The 16,638-nt window shown below is 38.2% G+C and overlaps 1 protein-coding gene across 1 annotated transcript in view; it reads right to left on the reverse strand.

The window, feature by feature from the left end:
- Positions 1-16,638, reverse strand: part of LOC113098923 (uncharacterized) — a 41,931-nt gene that overhangs the window by 1,269 nt on the left and 24,024 nt on the right. Inside the window, exons 3-6 of the mRNA XM_026263975.1 lie at positions 13,588-13,704; positions 13,152-13,259; positions 11,334-11,395; positions 215-567 (exon numbers count right to left, since the gene is read on the reverse strand). Coding sequence (XP_026119760.1) covers positions 215-567; positions 11,334-11,395; positions 13,152-13,259; positions 13,588-13,704 — 640 coding nt within the window. The remainder of the gene's footprint in view (positions 1-214; positions 568-11,333; positions 11,396-13,151; positions 13,260-13,587; positions 13,705-16,638) is intronic.

Below are 16,638 nucleotides of genomic sequence, written 5' to 3' on the forward strand. Positions count from 1 at the left end.
GCTAAAATTCAGCATTGAAATCGCAAGACTGAATTACTTTTTTAAATATATTCAAATGGATAGCAGTTATTTTAAATAGTAAAAATATTTCAAAATATTACTGCTTTTGTTGTATTTTGAATCAAATAAATGCAGGCTTAAAAAAAAGCCTTGCTTGTAGTGTATGTGGAATAAAACGAGACTGAAACGAAATAAAGCCCTTAGATTGTCTTACCTGAGCCTCGCCGGAGACACTGCTTCCAGTGTCAGATGGCTGTGACAGCACTGAAGAGGCAGGGGCGAGATGCTGTCCCTCTCCTCCAGATGATGTGGACGGCTCAGCCAGTGATGCTGGGGACTGAGGCAGAGGCAAAGATGAGGGGCTGTTTCTGAGATCACGGCAGGGGTCATCCTCATACAGCACTGGAACTGTGATGTCCTCCATGCTCTCTTCCTCAAACCCCTCATCTAGCAGGTCCTGATCATCAACCTCCTCCACCAGCCGGTCTTCCTCCTCTGGGTTCTGGAGCACTGGAGTCAGTATTTTGTCAGTCTGGCTGTAAAGGTACTCGATTCCCAGCAATTCACCTACAATAATAAAAATAATAAAAAAAGAAAAAAATCTCTAGCACTATTCCCACATACTTTGGCCCATATGGATACATTTGGCCTTTTTTGTTTTGTTTTTAGATAAGACTCTCAATGTTTATTTTTATTTTTATAAAAAAGTCATTATTATTACATTATTTTAGAAAATATAAATTTATTTCTTGGTAAATGCAGTTTTCCATATCTCCACAACAATTTGGTAACGATTTTTACAATTAAAATGTGTGTGTGTTATTATGTGTTATTGCCAAATATAAATGTAAATAGTTTAATCATTATTTTCATTCATAGGGCCCAGAAACCATGACTTCTTAGACAATACACACATCATTGTTGACAGTAGCATAGCTTAATTAGCTGACGGTCGATAAATTTAACTTATCTGATCATTTATCATGTGAAAAGTTACAGGTTCACAGGTACTGAAGAAAGCATGAACTGTATGCTAGCTAGCTATACTGACACGATTCATTTTCAAAAAATACACACTGTATATTAACAAATAATGACCAGTTTTCAATGAATGAAGTAATAGCCTTACCTTTAACAAAGATGACAATGACAACGACCGGCGATTGGTCAAAAGGAGGCCACAGGAGAGAAACGCGATTGGAGGAAAGTAAGCAACGGAAGAGAAACGCGATTGGAGGAAAGTAAGCAACGGAAGAGAAACGCGATTGGAGGAAAGTAAGCAACGGAAGAGAAACGCGATTGATCAAAAGTAAGCCCCGGAAGAGAAACGCGATTGATCAAAAGTAAGCCACAGGCGAAACGCGATTTGTCAAAAGTAAGCCACAGGCGAAACGCGATTTGTCAAAAGTAAGCCACAGGCGAAACGCGATTGGTTCATGTGGGCTTACTTTGGGCTTACTTCGGCTCAGTCGGTGGAAAGCAGTACGCGCAAGCAAGCTAGCGCAAGGTTGGGGCTTCGATTCCCCGGGAACACATGATAGATAAAAATTGATAGCCTGAATTCACTGTAAGTCGCTTTGGATAAAAGTGTCTGCTAAATGCATAAATTTAAATTTGAATATCTCTCTCTCTCTCTCTCTCTCTCTCTATATATATATATATATATATAGGAACACACACACAAGGATTAAAAATATATATATATATTTTCATTCTGGTTTGCTCTTAGCAAAAATAAATAAAATCCTTCAAGTTCCATAACGAAATGGGAACAGTCCAGCATTAAGACCGCACTAACAGCAATAATTCTTATTAACTGCTATTGTTCTTGATTTTTCAAACTGTCTCCAATTATGCCTTAACCGTGTAAGCAAAAATCGAGTATGGTATATTTCAGCTGTTTTATGCGCTGATGCCTCACACGCACATATTCATTGTAAACAGCGCAGTTCAGCATGAGCAGCGGTCTACTGTGGCATATTTTGCTCATCATAATATTTTTCCGTCGATACTGAAACACACGTGAACCACAAAGCCTATTTTACCTAATAAATAATAGTTTAGATGCAAATACGCAACATCACGAATATGGAAACATTTTGATGTGTCCAGAATGAGAGAGGTAAACCCAACAGGTAAGCTAAGTGGCTATACTGTATATCAATTTATTTTATTTACTTATGTATTTTGTGTTTATCCCATTTTTTTCATTGCATATGAACATTTAAGAATAAAAAATCCTGCTACCCCCTAAAAATTCTCTTCACATTCACTTGTGCGCTCTTGCGCAATACCTTCCTCTCGCGTTGCTCAGTTGTGGACAACGAATTAACAATTGTTGTGTAACAATCTAATTATATTGTTAGTTTCATGGTAACATGCAATCAAGGTCTTCTGTTATTTACGCTATATTTAACATTCACTGTGGCATTTTCACCCGTTTAAACTTAAAATTCCATGAGATTTTAAATTCAGTTTAATAGTATTAAAAAGTCCGATTTAAACTAGTATAAAAACGCATTAAATTGCTTAAATTATTTCTATAAGTTAAAGTAGCCAACCTTAAAAATGTGTTGTCATGACATTTTCATTGTATTTTTTTACAGTCTGATTACGAGCTGTATTCGTTCTCCTTTTTTTATCATTATTATTTTTGTTTTAGTTTATTGAAAATAAATTGGCTAAAATAGAAGCAGACACGTTTAAATTAAAACAACCACAAAAACATGAATAGGTCTTGAGGGAAATACAGGTTTTAATTTTATTTTATTTTTTTTATAGAAATAGCCAGATAAAATACAACTACTAAAATATAATATTAACAGATTTTTAAATGCATCTAAAAGAAATGTATTTTAAAAGAAAGTGTCTTCAAAAGTACAGACGTCGGTGGGCAACAGAGTTCCTTGGGGAGCGTAGGAATTTGTTGACCCGGTCCTTTACCCGCTTGCTGTCAGCGCTGGACATGTGGGGAAACCTCTGGGAGACAGTGCTTGTAATATACTGTCTTATGTTCATGGGCAATGTAAATTTAACTCTCGAACCGTCCCAGTTAGTTGTGGTTGCCCATTCTGCATATCGCTGTTCTGGCACAACAGGGCGGAACAACAAGCAACCATAATGATCTGGACGTCCCCGACTCTGCATCATCAGTATGTCAGTATGCTCTAGAGTGGGAGGGCAGAACTGGAAATCAGGATGACAACTTCCAGGTGGATCATGATTTAGATCCACAGAAGCGATGGAGGGCGTATTTTCACACCGGTCTGCATCCGCACTCAGGTTCGGAGTGACCCCGGTCCGAGTCATACAGTCTGCTAACGGAGTGCAAGACAGGGGTGTTCTTTGTGCTTCCGTTGCTGCTGTTTGAGCCTCTCTCAACTGCATTACAACCGTCGCGTGGGTCTGAACAAGTTGCTTGTGAGTGTTATTTATTTAAGAAAGGGCTGTATTTGTGCTTGCAAATGCCTGTTTGCATGCATGCAGCTCCTTCCTCAGTGCCTCAGTTTCACTGGCATGTGCCGCCTTGAAGAGACTTAGCTGCTTTCTCAGTGCCTCAATCTCGGAGCGCTGCCTCCCCAGCTAAGGCCTCAAATCCTCCAACACAGTCGGTCTTGCTTGGTGTCCACTGCTTTCAACTGTCACCGAACTAAACAGGACATCAGCCTATTAGGAGAAAACACGATATACTATTATTAGGCTACATTTCACATCTTTTACCATCCACACAAATACAGAATAAGATTTTTAAACATAAAAAATAGGTTTTAAAACATAAAATAACCAAATCAAGTAGATTACCGCTTTTTTTAGGACCATGCGCTTCTTTGGCCATTTTTCTGATTTTGGCTTTGGTAGCCGATCTATGTTCTCCGACAAACTTGTCTGTTAGCAAGGGTGGAATAATTGAAACAATAGGTTAAGCTATATGAAATAAATAAATAAATAAATATATATAATATATATAATATATATAAAAACCTTTTTTTGTGTTCCTCAGCCTGGAACCGTAAAACGACGAACTCTTCATTTTCTTTAAAACCAGCAGATCAGAAGTGTCCCCGATGTTACTGTAGTATGTGGCACGTGCTACCTTTATGCTGGCTGTGAAATGTAGGTGGAGTTGCAAAGGTGTGGCTACGTGGACAAAGCATATGCAAATTGACAAAGCAACAGCAAATTAAAGGGGTTATATATTCGGGCGGGGCCTAACCCGGGGCCTATTTCTTGCAGATTTCAAAATCATATAGCCTACTGTTGATGAAGTAGCCTACTGTAAGATTACATTTGTTTGAATGCATTATTGCGAAAGCGATTGTGTGTGAATGTGATGTACCTGAGTAAATCATATTTTAACCTGAAAACAATCAAAAGGAACAGACAACTCCTTGAGAACTAGCCTCTTATTGCTGCCATTATAACCTGATTTGAGAGATCCATCACTATCAAGCTATAGCTAAATATGTTTAACATGTATTATTCCTAAATATGCAGTTATATTATGCGCCGTTGGCACGAATTGTACTCGTGATGGAGCATTGGTCGAGCGCTCTTGGAGTGAGTGAAAACACGATGCTCCAACTTGGGAAAAAAAAATCCCTATTCGCTCCAGTCAAAACTGACAACATAACTCTGCTCGGCAGCAGAAGGCGCGCTGGCAAACGAGCAAGGGAGGGTTGATCCCATTCGGAACTTACGGAGCCCCGCACGTCACCTGTAAAAGAAAAAATAAATAAATAAAAATCAATCCGTGGCGATGGTTTTGCAATCCGTCCCCGCAGTTTATAAACCGTACTCACGAATTCATAAACTGTTCCCTCAGTTTAACAAACCGTGCCCACAAATTTCCAATCCGTGCGCTCAGATTTTGTAAACTGTACCTCGGTTTTTGAGTCCGTACCCATGAATTCATTATCCGTGCGCACGCTTTTGCAATCCATTCCCTCGGATTTGTAAACCGTACTCACGGATTCATGCAGCAAGCTCCTACGTGTTAACATACAGTTTTACTGAATATTATTATGTGGAATAGGTTTACAGCAAAGTGTCTTAAGTGATTATCTATCAAGTGTAGTAGTACGAGGTGAAATGTAACGATTTAATAAGAAAGATGTGCATCAAAATCTTGTTTTTGATAATCTTAGCACTTGATTATTATTGAACAATAAACATGGCATTATGACTGACTTTGGAGTATTTTTTTCCTCTTTTGTAAGTTCTTTTGTATAAAAGCTTCTTATGCATAACCTGTATAATAATTAGTGGTGGGCCGTTATCGGCGGTAACGTGCTGCGTTAACGCGAGACTCTTATCGGGCGATAAAAAAAATATCGCCGTTAATCTATTCTCAAAGTTGGGTTGGGAGCTGGGTCTATAAGCAAGGTATGATGACTTTGACCTTGATATTTTATATAACCGACTGGCTGAGGCCAGCCTAAAAAGATGCTCAGGACAGTTGACGAGCCACTGCTGCGCATCGTCACGAAAGCTTATCTTTTTCACGTTGTTAAGCCTTAACGCTTGTCGATTTAAACATTAAAGCATCCAAACACAAGACACGGAAAAGCTGAACGGAGTAGCTGGTTGCTCGCGTGCTGTGTTCGGTGCGGAGAGAGAGAGAGCCGCGTATCACGGACAGCGACACTGAACCGAGCTCTATTCTGCAAAGAGAAAGACGTCTCTAAAGACTTGAACATCGAATTTTCTTATTTTTGCTCTTGTGCCGACAAATACATACAAAATATGTCAAAATATCCAACTTGGAAATTATGCTCGAAAAAACTGTCAGTTATTTCTTAAGTGAAAGTAAACAGTTGAGGAAAAAAATGGGATGTGTATTATATTGGATGCGTTCATCGTCTCTTAAAGTGACCGCGCCTAATTTAGCTACTGGGTGCTGTAATGTTAATCCAAGAAAATGAAAGAAAATCAATCACTGCTCTTTACTTTGTAGTTTTAACAGTCAAACCAAAAATTATTCAGACACCAGGTATAATTTTTTATATATATAGCAAAACTGTAATAATGTGAGAAATGTTGAAGGTGTCTGAATAAATGTAGGTTTGATTGTATATTTCATTTTTACATTGAAGACTATCCAGTGCTATTTTACATTTAATTATTTGGTTTCTGTACCTTGACCCCTACAAACTTGAAAAAAAACTTGGTGTGAAACAGGAGTAATGTTGTTTGCACCTTGTGCAATGTGGAATTATTTTACAGCTTTTTCAAGCACTTTGTGATGCATTTTGGAAACAGGAGATGAGCCCCTTTTCTAATGCACCACCTAGCTTGATAAACCTTCTCAAAGACTTACTGTTAATTTTATTTGGGTAACACACATATTCTGAATGCCTTCGGCATAATTTGAATGAGCCATTTTAATCTAGATTAATCTAGATTAATTTCAAGATCACAGTGAGATTAATCTAGATTAAAAAAAATAATATATGCCCACCACTAATAATAATATATAATAATTATAAAAAGAAAAAGAAAGTTATTTTTATAATTTTAATTTATAGGTTAAATAAATGAGTTCTTAAGACAAAACCGTCGCCACGGATTGATTATTTTTTTCTCCTACAGGTGACGTCCTGGGCTCCGTAGTACGTACTGGATCCTAGTGGATCGTGGATAATGTTATACAGGATCTTAAACTTCCAATGTTAAACATGTTCTCATCATTATGCTCTTAACTGCAGTCAAAATACAAATACAAAATATTCATATGCATTCATTGTGGAGAGGCAGATTAGGCGCAAACTATCTATAGCAGAAACTTATCTTAAAGGGGGGGGGGGGTGAAATGCTATTTCATGCATACTAAGTTTTTTACACTGTAAAAGAGTTGGATTCCCATGCTAAACATGGACAAAGTTTCAAAAATTAATTTGTACGTTTGAAGGAGTATTTTTGTTCCAAAAATACCTCTTCCGGTTTGTCACAAGTTTCGGAAAGTTTTTTTTCGAATATGGCTCTGTGTGACGTTAGATGGAGCGGAATTTCCTTATATGGGTCCTAAGGGCACTTCTGCCGGAAGAGCGCGCGCTCCCGTATAGCAGAGCACTGAGAGCACAGACATTCACTGATCAGAGCGAGAGCGTCGCGAAATGTCACAGAAGTGTGTTTTTGGTTGCCAGGGCAAGACAACCCTGCACAGATTACCAAAAAAAAAAAAAAAACAGCATTAAGGGACCAGTGGATGGAGTTTATTTTTACAGAGCATCAACGGAGTTGTGAAAGTGTTTTTGTTTGTTCCCTGCATTTCAAGATGCTTGTTTTACAAACAAGGCCCAGTTTGACGCCGGATTTGCACATCGTTTATTTCTTAAGGATAATGCAGTCCCAACGAAAAAGGGTCACGATCGTGTGTTGGAACCGCAGGCGGTGAGTAAAACCGCTTCAAATCTCTCTGTGTTGTTAACTTAGCTATCGGCGCGTAAGCACATCAAGTAAACAACATGCAATGTTGTCATCAAACTGCACTTTCCACATGTACAGCTTAAAAAAAAAAAAAAAAAAAGACGACATAAAGTGGAACTTAGTCATTTTCCAAAACTGCTAAGCAAATATATACAGTTTTAGTACATACCACATAGAGACGTCGTTGCATATGCTGCTCTTGTTAAATTTCAGTCTCTGGATCTGTGTCACAGCTTCCAGACGCTCTCAAAACAAAAGCCTACTGGCGCTCGTGATTCTTTAGCTCCGCCCACAGGTCACGCCTCCAGCCGGTCGTGTTTTTCCGGGAAAAATCGGTACAGACTATCTTTCTCTTATGAATATAATAAAACTAAAGACTTTTTGGAGTTATGAAGGATGCAGTACTACTCTATAGGTACTCAAGATTAACAGGATATTGAGTGAAAACGAGCATTTCACCCCCCTTTAATAGCTTAGCACTTGTTGAATAACAAAATGTTTTTTTTTTTTTCGTAACTGTGTAGCTTATGGCATGACATTCCTTTTTGTAATGTTCATGAGCGTGTTAATGGATACAAACTGCACAATGGCAGTTCAGATTGTTACATACAATAGCTACTGTATAATTGCACGATATAGTTGAAACATTAACACAACCATATCAACTATATCGTGCAATTATATTCATGTTAACTACTGTATGATTATCAGATGATTTTAATGTGTTAATGCAGGTTGATAATCATACAGTAGTTAACATGAACCCTTTGTTAGCGATGTACTACCATTAGCCCTTTCGAGTCGATTAACGCATATATGCGTTTCGAGTCATTTTCTCCTGATAACCCTGAAAAGAACTTAAATTACACTCTCAGTTTTAATCGTACAGATAAGAGCAATACATCAATCGAATCTGTAAAGGGTCTAGTTTTTTTGGATACAGACATAATAACAAAAAACCTTTGTGCACTTATAAAATAAAGATAACAAACAAGGTGCGCTGTCTGCAGCCTTTGTCTTCGCTGATCGTCATGTACAAACACGTCATTAAAATGAACTGTAACTCCATGAATACTCAACAAAGAGACATGAGAGAGATATCTATAGAAAGCCTGACATGTCTACTTTTAAACTAAACAAGTGCTGCCGAAAACAAATATTCTGAGATAAAGTAATCCATATGAAAACGCGATGTCTGTTTTTCATGTCTCCCTTCATTATATTTAATGTGACCACGCCCCCGCGCTTGAATCTATTCAGATTCAAACTGAAGTGCGCGGCTTGAATACGCCAACACAGAAAAAAAAACCGGCCAGACTGTTCTTCAAGTTTTTATTTTATTTTACTGTTTGCTTCGCAATGAGAGGAATAAGACATAATTCACCCCAAAAAGATGTGATGTGGTTGAGGATTTGAGAAATGGATTTCCTCAGAAAAAAAAGAATGAAGCACTTTATTCAGCAGAGATCATAAACATGAGTAAGTCTCTTTTTATTTATTTATATACTTGTACTAGTTTTCACATAATGTGTAAACATTTTACAAGTTAGACTTTTTACAAATACTTTTTCCAAACTATAATTCCTGACTAAATGTATAATCAAGTGAAACATTATGAAGTTTCAATAACAATATACAATACTATACCATTCAAAAGCTTGATGTAAATAATATAAATGTAACAAATAGAGATAACTAACAAATGTAAAAACAATGCAGTTCTTTCAATTTATTCCCCCTAAAAAAAACTGAAAAATATTCTCAGCTCTTTTCAACATTAATAATGATAAAAATAATAATGATGATAATAATAAATGGGTTTTTTTTTGGTAGAAAATAAGATTGTTAAAAGGATTTCTGAAGGATTGCGTGACTGGAGTAAGGATGCCAAAAAAAAATTGTTTGAAAGTAAGCTTTAATTGTTCCTAATAAACTGTTTAACTGCTCCCCCGAGTGGATATTAAATTATGTTGTGGGATAATTAAATATATTCTTAATAAACTACAAACAAAATTATATACTTTTATTTTGTTCTCATATTCTATCTTGTAACTCCTCACTCAGTGTCACAGCTGAATGAGAGGCTCATTATTCTTCTCTGGTGTAAATCACAATGATATTCATGATAGTTGACGCCTACTCGCATATGACTTTTACCAACAAAAAGTGTGTTAGAACATTTAAATCAATATATTGTTTTCTGTGAGTGAGTAAACAAGATGATTTTCACATAATTTAGAAAGAAAAATTCTAGGCTACATGCTCCAGTTCTCAACAATCCCGGGAACCAATGTTATGTATGTGTTTTATGGCCTTATTCAAGTGATTTAACATTTTTTGTTTTTCACTAACCATGCATAACATTTTTTTTCTTCTCAAAAATACAATCATGTACATGCATGCATTTCACATATTATTATAGCCCAGTTTGTGCTGATTACAGTGATATTAGACTTTACCCATTTAGATATTTATAAGAAACTGAAAAAAGCACAAATATCAGGGCATGACAAAACTTCTCCAGGCTCCAAAAATACCCTTAGACTCCAGAGGGTTAAACTAATCCTAATGATGTCACACCACTGATGTAACATACTGTACTATAACTGAGCTGTAGCCTATACATTAAATCGCAGAACGGTCTCTATTCAGGAGACTAAGGAACTCCAACTCTTGGAAAGCAGACTTTCGACGAGACATTTAGCCATGACGAAGATTTCTTTTTCGAAATGAGCGACAAAATCAGGTCTTTGTGAGGAGCAGGGCACTTTCTTTCTGACATCAGGGCTTTCCTGTTGCAGTCAGGTGTGCATGTCTCCGACAAAACTATAAGACGGCACTTAAGTCTTCGTCGTCGTCGAACTGACGTGACTAAACAACCAACTGTATTGAAAATGAACAGGTACTATACAAAAGTTTATTTATTGTCTGTCTTTTATATATATATATGTAGTGCTGCACTTAAACTCGTCGATTAAATGCTGCATGAGGATGATGAGCGGTCGGCAAAAACCATTCAGGACCAACCTCAGTACAGACTGCAATTAACAAGTATCAACCTGCACAACCAGGAGATCAATATAAAAACTCGGATGGACATACGGCAAAGCCAGGTAACTTTTCCATATGCAATTCTAGATAGGCTCCTGTAGATTAATTTCAACATTGTTTCTTATTATCTTAATTTGTATAATAGGACGGATCCTATGATTCGTGACAACAACAAGGCCCTGCGTCTTAGTCAAGTTCAGCAGTGGTTATCTGTCCAAGAGACATTTGACAACGTGATCTTTTCTGACGAAACTACCGTGGCTTTGGAGCGCTTTGCTCTGATGTGCTACAAGAAAAGTGGTAGTTGGGTTGTGAAACCAAAAGCTAAGCATCCTGTAAAGCTTCACGTTTGGGGAGCCATATCCCATCAGGGACCGGGACCGATAGTTCTGTTTGATGGTTAGTTCTATACCCATTCAGAATGATCGAATCGATTCATCAGAGGCTGAGTTTGTAAACTTATAATTTAATCTTTGTACATTTTCAGGAATTACGGATAAGCATTTTTATCAAGATAACATCATAAAATCTAATTTTGCGCCGTACATAAGACAACACTTTAAAGGACCTCATCGCTTATTCCAAGGTAAATTTTTACGAATTGTGTTGTGATCTTTTCTTATTTTAAAGACTGAAAGTTGAATAAGCACTCTAATGTTTTATATATATATATAATTTATTATTATTTTTTTTTTATACAGACAATGACCCGAAACATACAGCTGCGAGGCAGTATATTGCTGAGGAGGGGATTAACTGGGTGAAAACACCAGCTGAGTATGTTTTTGTTCTGTTAAGTTTGTGTCTGTCCTTTTTTTTCTGGTTTATGAAGTGTACATTTGACAAAATCGTCCAACTTTCAATTTTTCTCACTTCCAGATCACCAGATTTTATTCCCATCGAGCTGGTGTGGCACGCACTGAAGGAATTTATCAGACGTCAGGTCAAGCCAAGAAATAAAGACAAGCTTCTTGAGGCCATTGTAACTTTTTGGTGCAATTGCTCGACAAAAACTGTCTGCAACAGATACATTGACCACCTTCAGAAGGTTTTGCCAGCTGTAGTGCAGTGCAACGGATGCGCTACTGGAATGTAACAAATTGATTGCAATTTTGTACATTTATTGTAAACTTGCTATTATTTAATAAACTTTAGACTAACAATAATCCGCTGTCTCTTATTTCTAAGCATTTCAAGATATCATGTATATGAGACACCGCAATTTAAAGTAAATTAATTATCAGGGAAAAATTCAAGTGATCAAGAGGGTGCCTCCCTGTCATTAATGCGCATTAATAATTTTCGCACAAACACTTGAATATGAATATTAATACACATTTTGCAACTGCATTACAATGTAAATTATTTTTTACATGCAATTATCCAAACACGATTTGTAATGATGATAAAACAAATAAGAATAAATTCTGCACATCGTACTCAGCATCACACACATTTTACACACCTGCATTTAAATTCGGCTGCAATTTTTTTTTTTTTTTTTTTTTACTTTAATTACAGCAAGTAGGGCTGGGCAATAAATACATTTTATTGTTTAAGTCGAATGTGTAATTTACATCGGTTTGTTTGAAGGAAAATCGGTTTTCTTTTTTTAACATCCACTGATGCTCCACTCAGGGCTCAACTCTCCCCACGCGTCTGACAGAGACGTGCTGTCTAGCAAAGGATGGACAGCGCCACTGAGCGGTCAAAGGCTGCAAATGCACTTTATACCGCCGCCGTTCTGTACGTGCGGCCTTTTGAATGTCTACTTGGTGTACATGCTGCTCACACATTATTATAGCCCAGTTTGTGCTGATTACAGTGATATTAGACTTTATCCATTTAGATGTTTATAAGAAGCTGAAAAAAGCAGAAATGTCAGGGCATGACAAAACTTCTCCAGGCCCAAAAAATACCCTTAGACTCCGGTTAAAAAAGGGTCAGGGGCATGTGAACATGGCTCCATTTCACTGTTTTTACTACGCAGACTTGGGCTTGGGACTTGTTCGGCTCGCCAAGCTTTATATTTGTGGCTCGCATAGCAGTAAATAATACAATGATATGATCATGCAGATGCATGATGTACTAGTACTAGTATAAAATAATAATTAAAAAAAAAACACACACATTTAAGGTCTTTCCAGCATTAAGGTAATACTGTATATTTTTTCTTTAATAATCTTGTCTCAATTATAAATTTGACTGGTAAATGATAAAGAATGATAGTCCCTTTTTTATTGCATAGCATACAAATCTGTCATACCTGATATGTAATGCAATTTGTGACTAGATGGAACTTTTGATACTTTTTGTTAAAAGTGGCTCTCTGATCGACTCTGCCTTATCAGTGCGACTCCCATGAAAAGAAAAAATAGTGAAGACCTCTGACAGCCTTACAAACTGTATCCAGTTTGATAAGAATGTTATGTTAGATTTTATTTTATGTAAATTTTTCATGGTTTACAATGGCAGGGCCTGCCATCGTGTCTATTTGGCTTGTTGTTTCTGATTGCATTTTAACCTCAAGAGGGTAAGCGAAGTAAAATCAAAACATGTTTTGAACAATTTCTTTTTCATCTGAATATTGATTTTAAGTTGGGGGGGGGGGGGGTGTTAAATTGGTAAATTAATGAATATCATAAATATTTCTTAGTCTGTAAACTAAAAAGCACCTCAGATCAGCAGATGAATTTCCCGAGTTGAACTTAAGTGGAGGATCCATTGACCGGTCACTCTTGATGGACACACAGCTGGGTTCAGGAGATTCATTCTGACACAGACTGAAATATAACAGAAATACAAACAGTTTCTGTAAATCTCACTCTGCTCTGACAGAAACACATTCACTGTTTCAATCTCCCTTTAATGTTCATCTTTCACTTGAGGAGTCTGTTGTGACTTGAGAGTTAAAAGATTAAAGTATTATTTTTCTATGAATAAAAGAAATCTGCCCCATGTGCTCTTCTCATTCATATATTACAGAATAAAATTGACCAATACACACATATAGATAAAGACACAGAAACATCCAGCAGCAACAGAGACAGCTGGTGACAATATCCATAACACACCACAGCTACAGTAAATATGAGACTCATAATATCTCACCTGGACTCAACAGAAGAGTCTTCCTCTCTGCAGAGATCTGAAACATCCATCGCTGGGTTTTTCCTCACAGACACATCCATGTTTTCAGATAAATCTGATTCACCCCCCTGAATCTGACTATAAATGAAAATGATGTTGTAGTCTGCATTTATTGTTTCTGAACATTAAAAGGATCATCGGATGCAAAATACACTTCTACATGCTGTTTGTACATCTTCGCACGAATCATTCATGATCGTTAGCAATAGCTGCAGGTTTCACGATGAATGTGGCTAAAGTAAAGTGGCTGTGGTAACTGACCACTTGTTCGTTACTGCCCAGGTGCGGCCCCCATTTTTGTTCCGGCTCCCGTGTTCATTACGGCACAGACTCTAGGTCCCGTGTTCGTTACGGCGCACACTCTGGTCCCATTCTGTTACTGCGCAGGCGCGGCTCCCGTTTCCATTACTTCACAGACTCTGGTCCCGTGTTCATTACTGCGCAGGCGCGGCTCCCATTTTCGTTACTGCACAGACTCTGGTCCAGTGTTCGTTACTGCGCAGGCACGGCTCCCTTGTTCGTTACTGCGCAGACTCTGGTCCCGTGTTCGTTACTGCGCAGGCACGGCTCCCTTGTTCGTTACTGCGCAGACTCTGGTCCCGTATTCGTTAATGCACAGGCGCGGCTCCCTTGTTCGTTACTGCGCAGACTCTGGTCCCGTATTCGTTAATGCACAGGCGCGGCTCCCTTGTTCGTTACTGCGCAGACTCTGGTCCCGTGTTCGTTACTGCGCAGACTCTGGTCCCGTTCTGTTACTGCGCAGGTGCGGCTCTCGTTTTCCTTACTGCACAGACTCTGTTCCTGTGTTCGTTACTGTGCAGGCACGGCTCCCGTTTTCGTTATTGCGCAGACTCTGGTTCTGTGTTCGTTACTGCGCAGACTTGCAGTCCCGTGTTTGTTACGGCACAGACTCAAGGTCCCGTGTTCATTACGGCACAGACTCACGGTCCTGTGTTTGTTATGGCGCAGAGTCGGGTCCCGTGTTCGTTACTGCGAGGCTAGCCAAGCTTTATATTTGTGGCTTGCGTGACACGGTTTACATCGTGTCTTTTTTGGCTTGTTGTTTCTGATTGCATTTTAACCTCAAGGGGGTAATCCAGGGTCCTGTTTCACAAAGGAGGTTAAGTGAAAACTGAGTATGTTAACCCTGAAATGAGGGAAACTAGGTTTTCGGTTTCAGAATGGGAGGCTTGTCAAACCCGAGAAAGCAGTGTAAGTCAAGCCCATTTCTGAAAGAGAGCTAACTTACACTCAGAGTCAGTTACCATGGTAACTTACTCTATGAACCTAACTTGGTCAGGAGCAGGTTTTCTTCGATAAACCCAGAGATCTTTCGGTCTCCTTCCCCTTTTTAAACACTTCATTGATGCAGGCTGGAAAAATGCTTTTATGTATCTGCCAGTATAAAGTATAACTAACATCTAATTATTTACACTTAGCCTGTTGCAAAGAACTGCTACTTTTACATGTTAAATAGAATATATCACTAGGGCTGTGCAAAAAATCGAATGCGATTTTCATGCACATCTCATCAGTAAAGACGCTCCTGCAATTAGAAGTATATCTCCCAGCATGTGCGTTCAGATCATGGTTGCCAGGTTTTCACAACAAATCCTGCTCAGTTGCTTCTCTAAAACTAGTCCAAAACTAGCCCAATTGCGTTTCCGGGAGGTTCCCCGATAAAAAAAAATTGCTTTCCGGGGTTAAAATTTAAGTTTTATGGCATGGTTGCCTTGGTAAAGTTCGCATTTTAGGGGCTAAATATCACGTTATTTCTATTGGGGTCACTTCCACCCGCGGACATGAAAAACAACCACAGACTTTGCAACATTGGTTGGCATTTACTACACCGAGCCGTAATTCACTGACAATCTACACAAAATCCATGTTAAAATCGCAGGTGATTCTTTGTCGATTTTGAAAACGATTTTGTGTTAGTTATCGGTAGACTACGGCTCTGTGTAGTAACTGCCGCTCCACCTGAACCAGTGTTGCCAAGTCTGCGGTTGTTTTTCATGTCCGCGGTTTGAAGCAACCCCAATACCAATAACGTGATATTTAGCCCCTAAAATGCGAATTTTACCAAGACAACCATGCCAAATAACAAAACGTATATTTTAACCCCGGGAAGCATTTTTTTTTAAATCTGGGGACCTCCTGGAATCGCGATTAGTTTTGGACTAGTTTTGAGAAGCAACAGGGCAGGATTTGTTGTGAAAACCTGGCAACCCTGATCTGAACACACGTGCTGGAGATAATACGTCCAATTAAAGGAGCGTTTTTACTGATGAGATGTGCATGAAAATCGCATTCGATTTTTTGCACAGCCCTATATATCACGATTTACACTGTACATTTATTCTGTAAATAGCATCTAGAGCTACTTGCACGTAACCTACTGTAAATAGGATCTATCGCTAAGTATTAATAAACTTTATTTCCAGACCCAGAGGGATCCATAGTACAATACAAAAACACATAGAGAGAAAAAAAAAATATATATATATACACAAGAAGTAAAAATAGACCCTCCACAGTGTTCAGTGTCTAACATACAGACATGTACACCAATGGTTCCACAGTCTGGACGAAAATCTTACAGAACTTCGTCTAGGGTTAGCCAACACAGCAATTAGATCATTTTTTGACTCAGACACCCTACCCATAAATCTAAACATTAAGTTACGCAAGACTGCAGCACAGGTAGGTACCCCAGCACTAACAAACATATGGCTTGCACTGGAGTCTCTTGGAACTCTTAGCAGCAGCCTCATGCTGTCATTATAAGCCACTGTGAGCTTTCTAATGCTATCTTGCTTATAACGGCACCAAAGATAGGCAGTATACAACGGTGTACAGTATGTTCTAAAGAGTGAAATCTTCACAGGAACAGAGCACATACTAAACTTACGACACAACATGTTCGCTTGCACATACAGCTTACGACGCTGCCTATAAATATCCTTGTCATCAGACAGGTCCTTTGCAATAATATGGCCAAGATATGTAATA

Source organism: Carassius auratus, unplaced genomic scaffold, assembly GCF_003368295.1.
Source record: "Carassius auratus strain Wakin unplaced genomic scaffold, ASM336829v1 scaf_tig00216741, whole genome shotgun sequence".
NCBI lineage: Eukaryota > Metazoa > Chordata > Actinopteri > Cypriniformes > Cyprinidae > Carassius > Carassius auratus.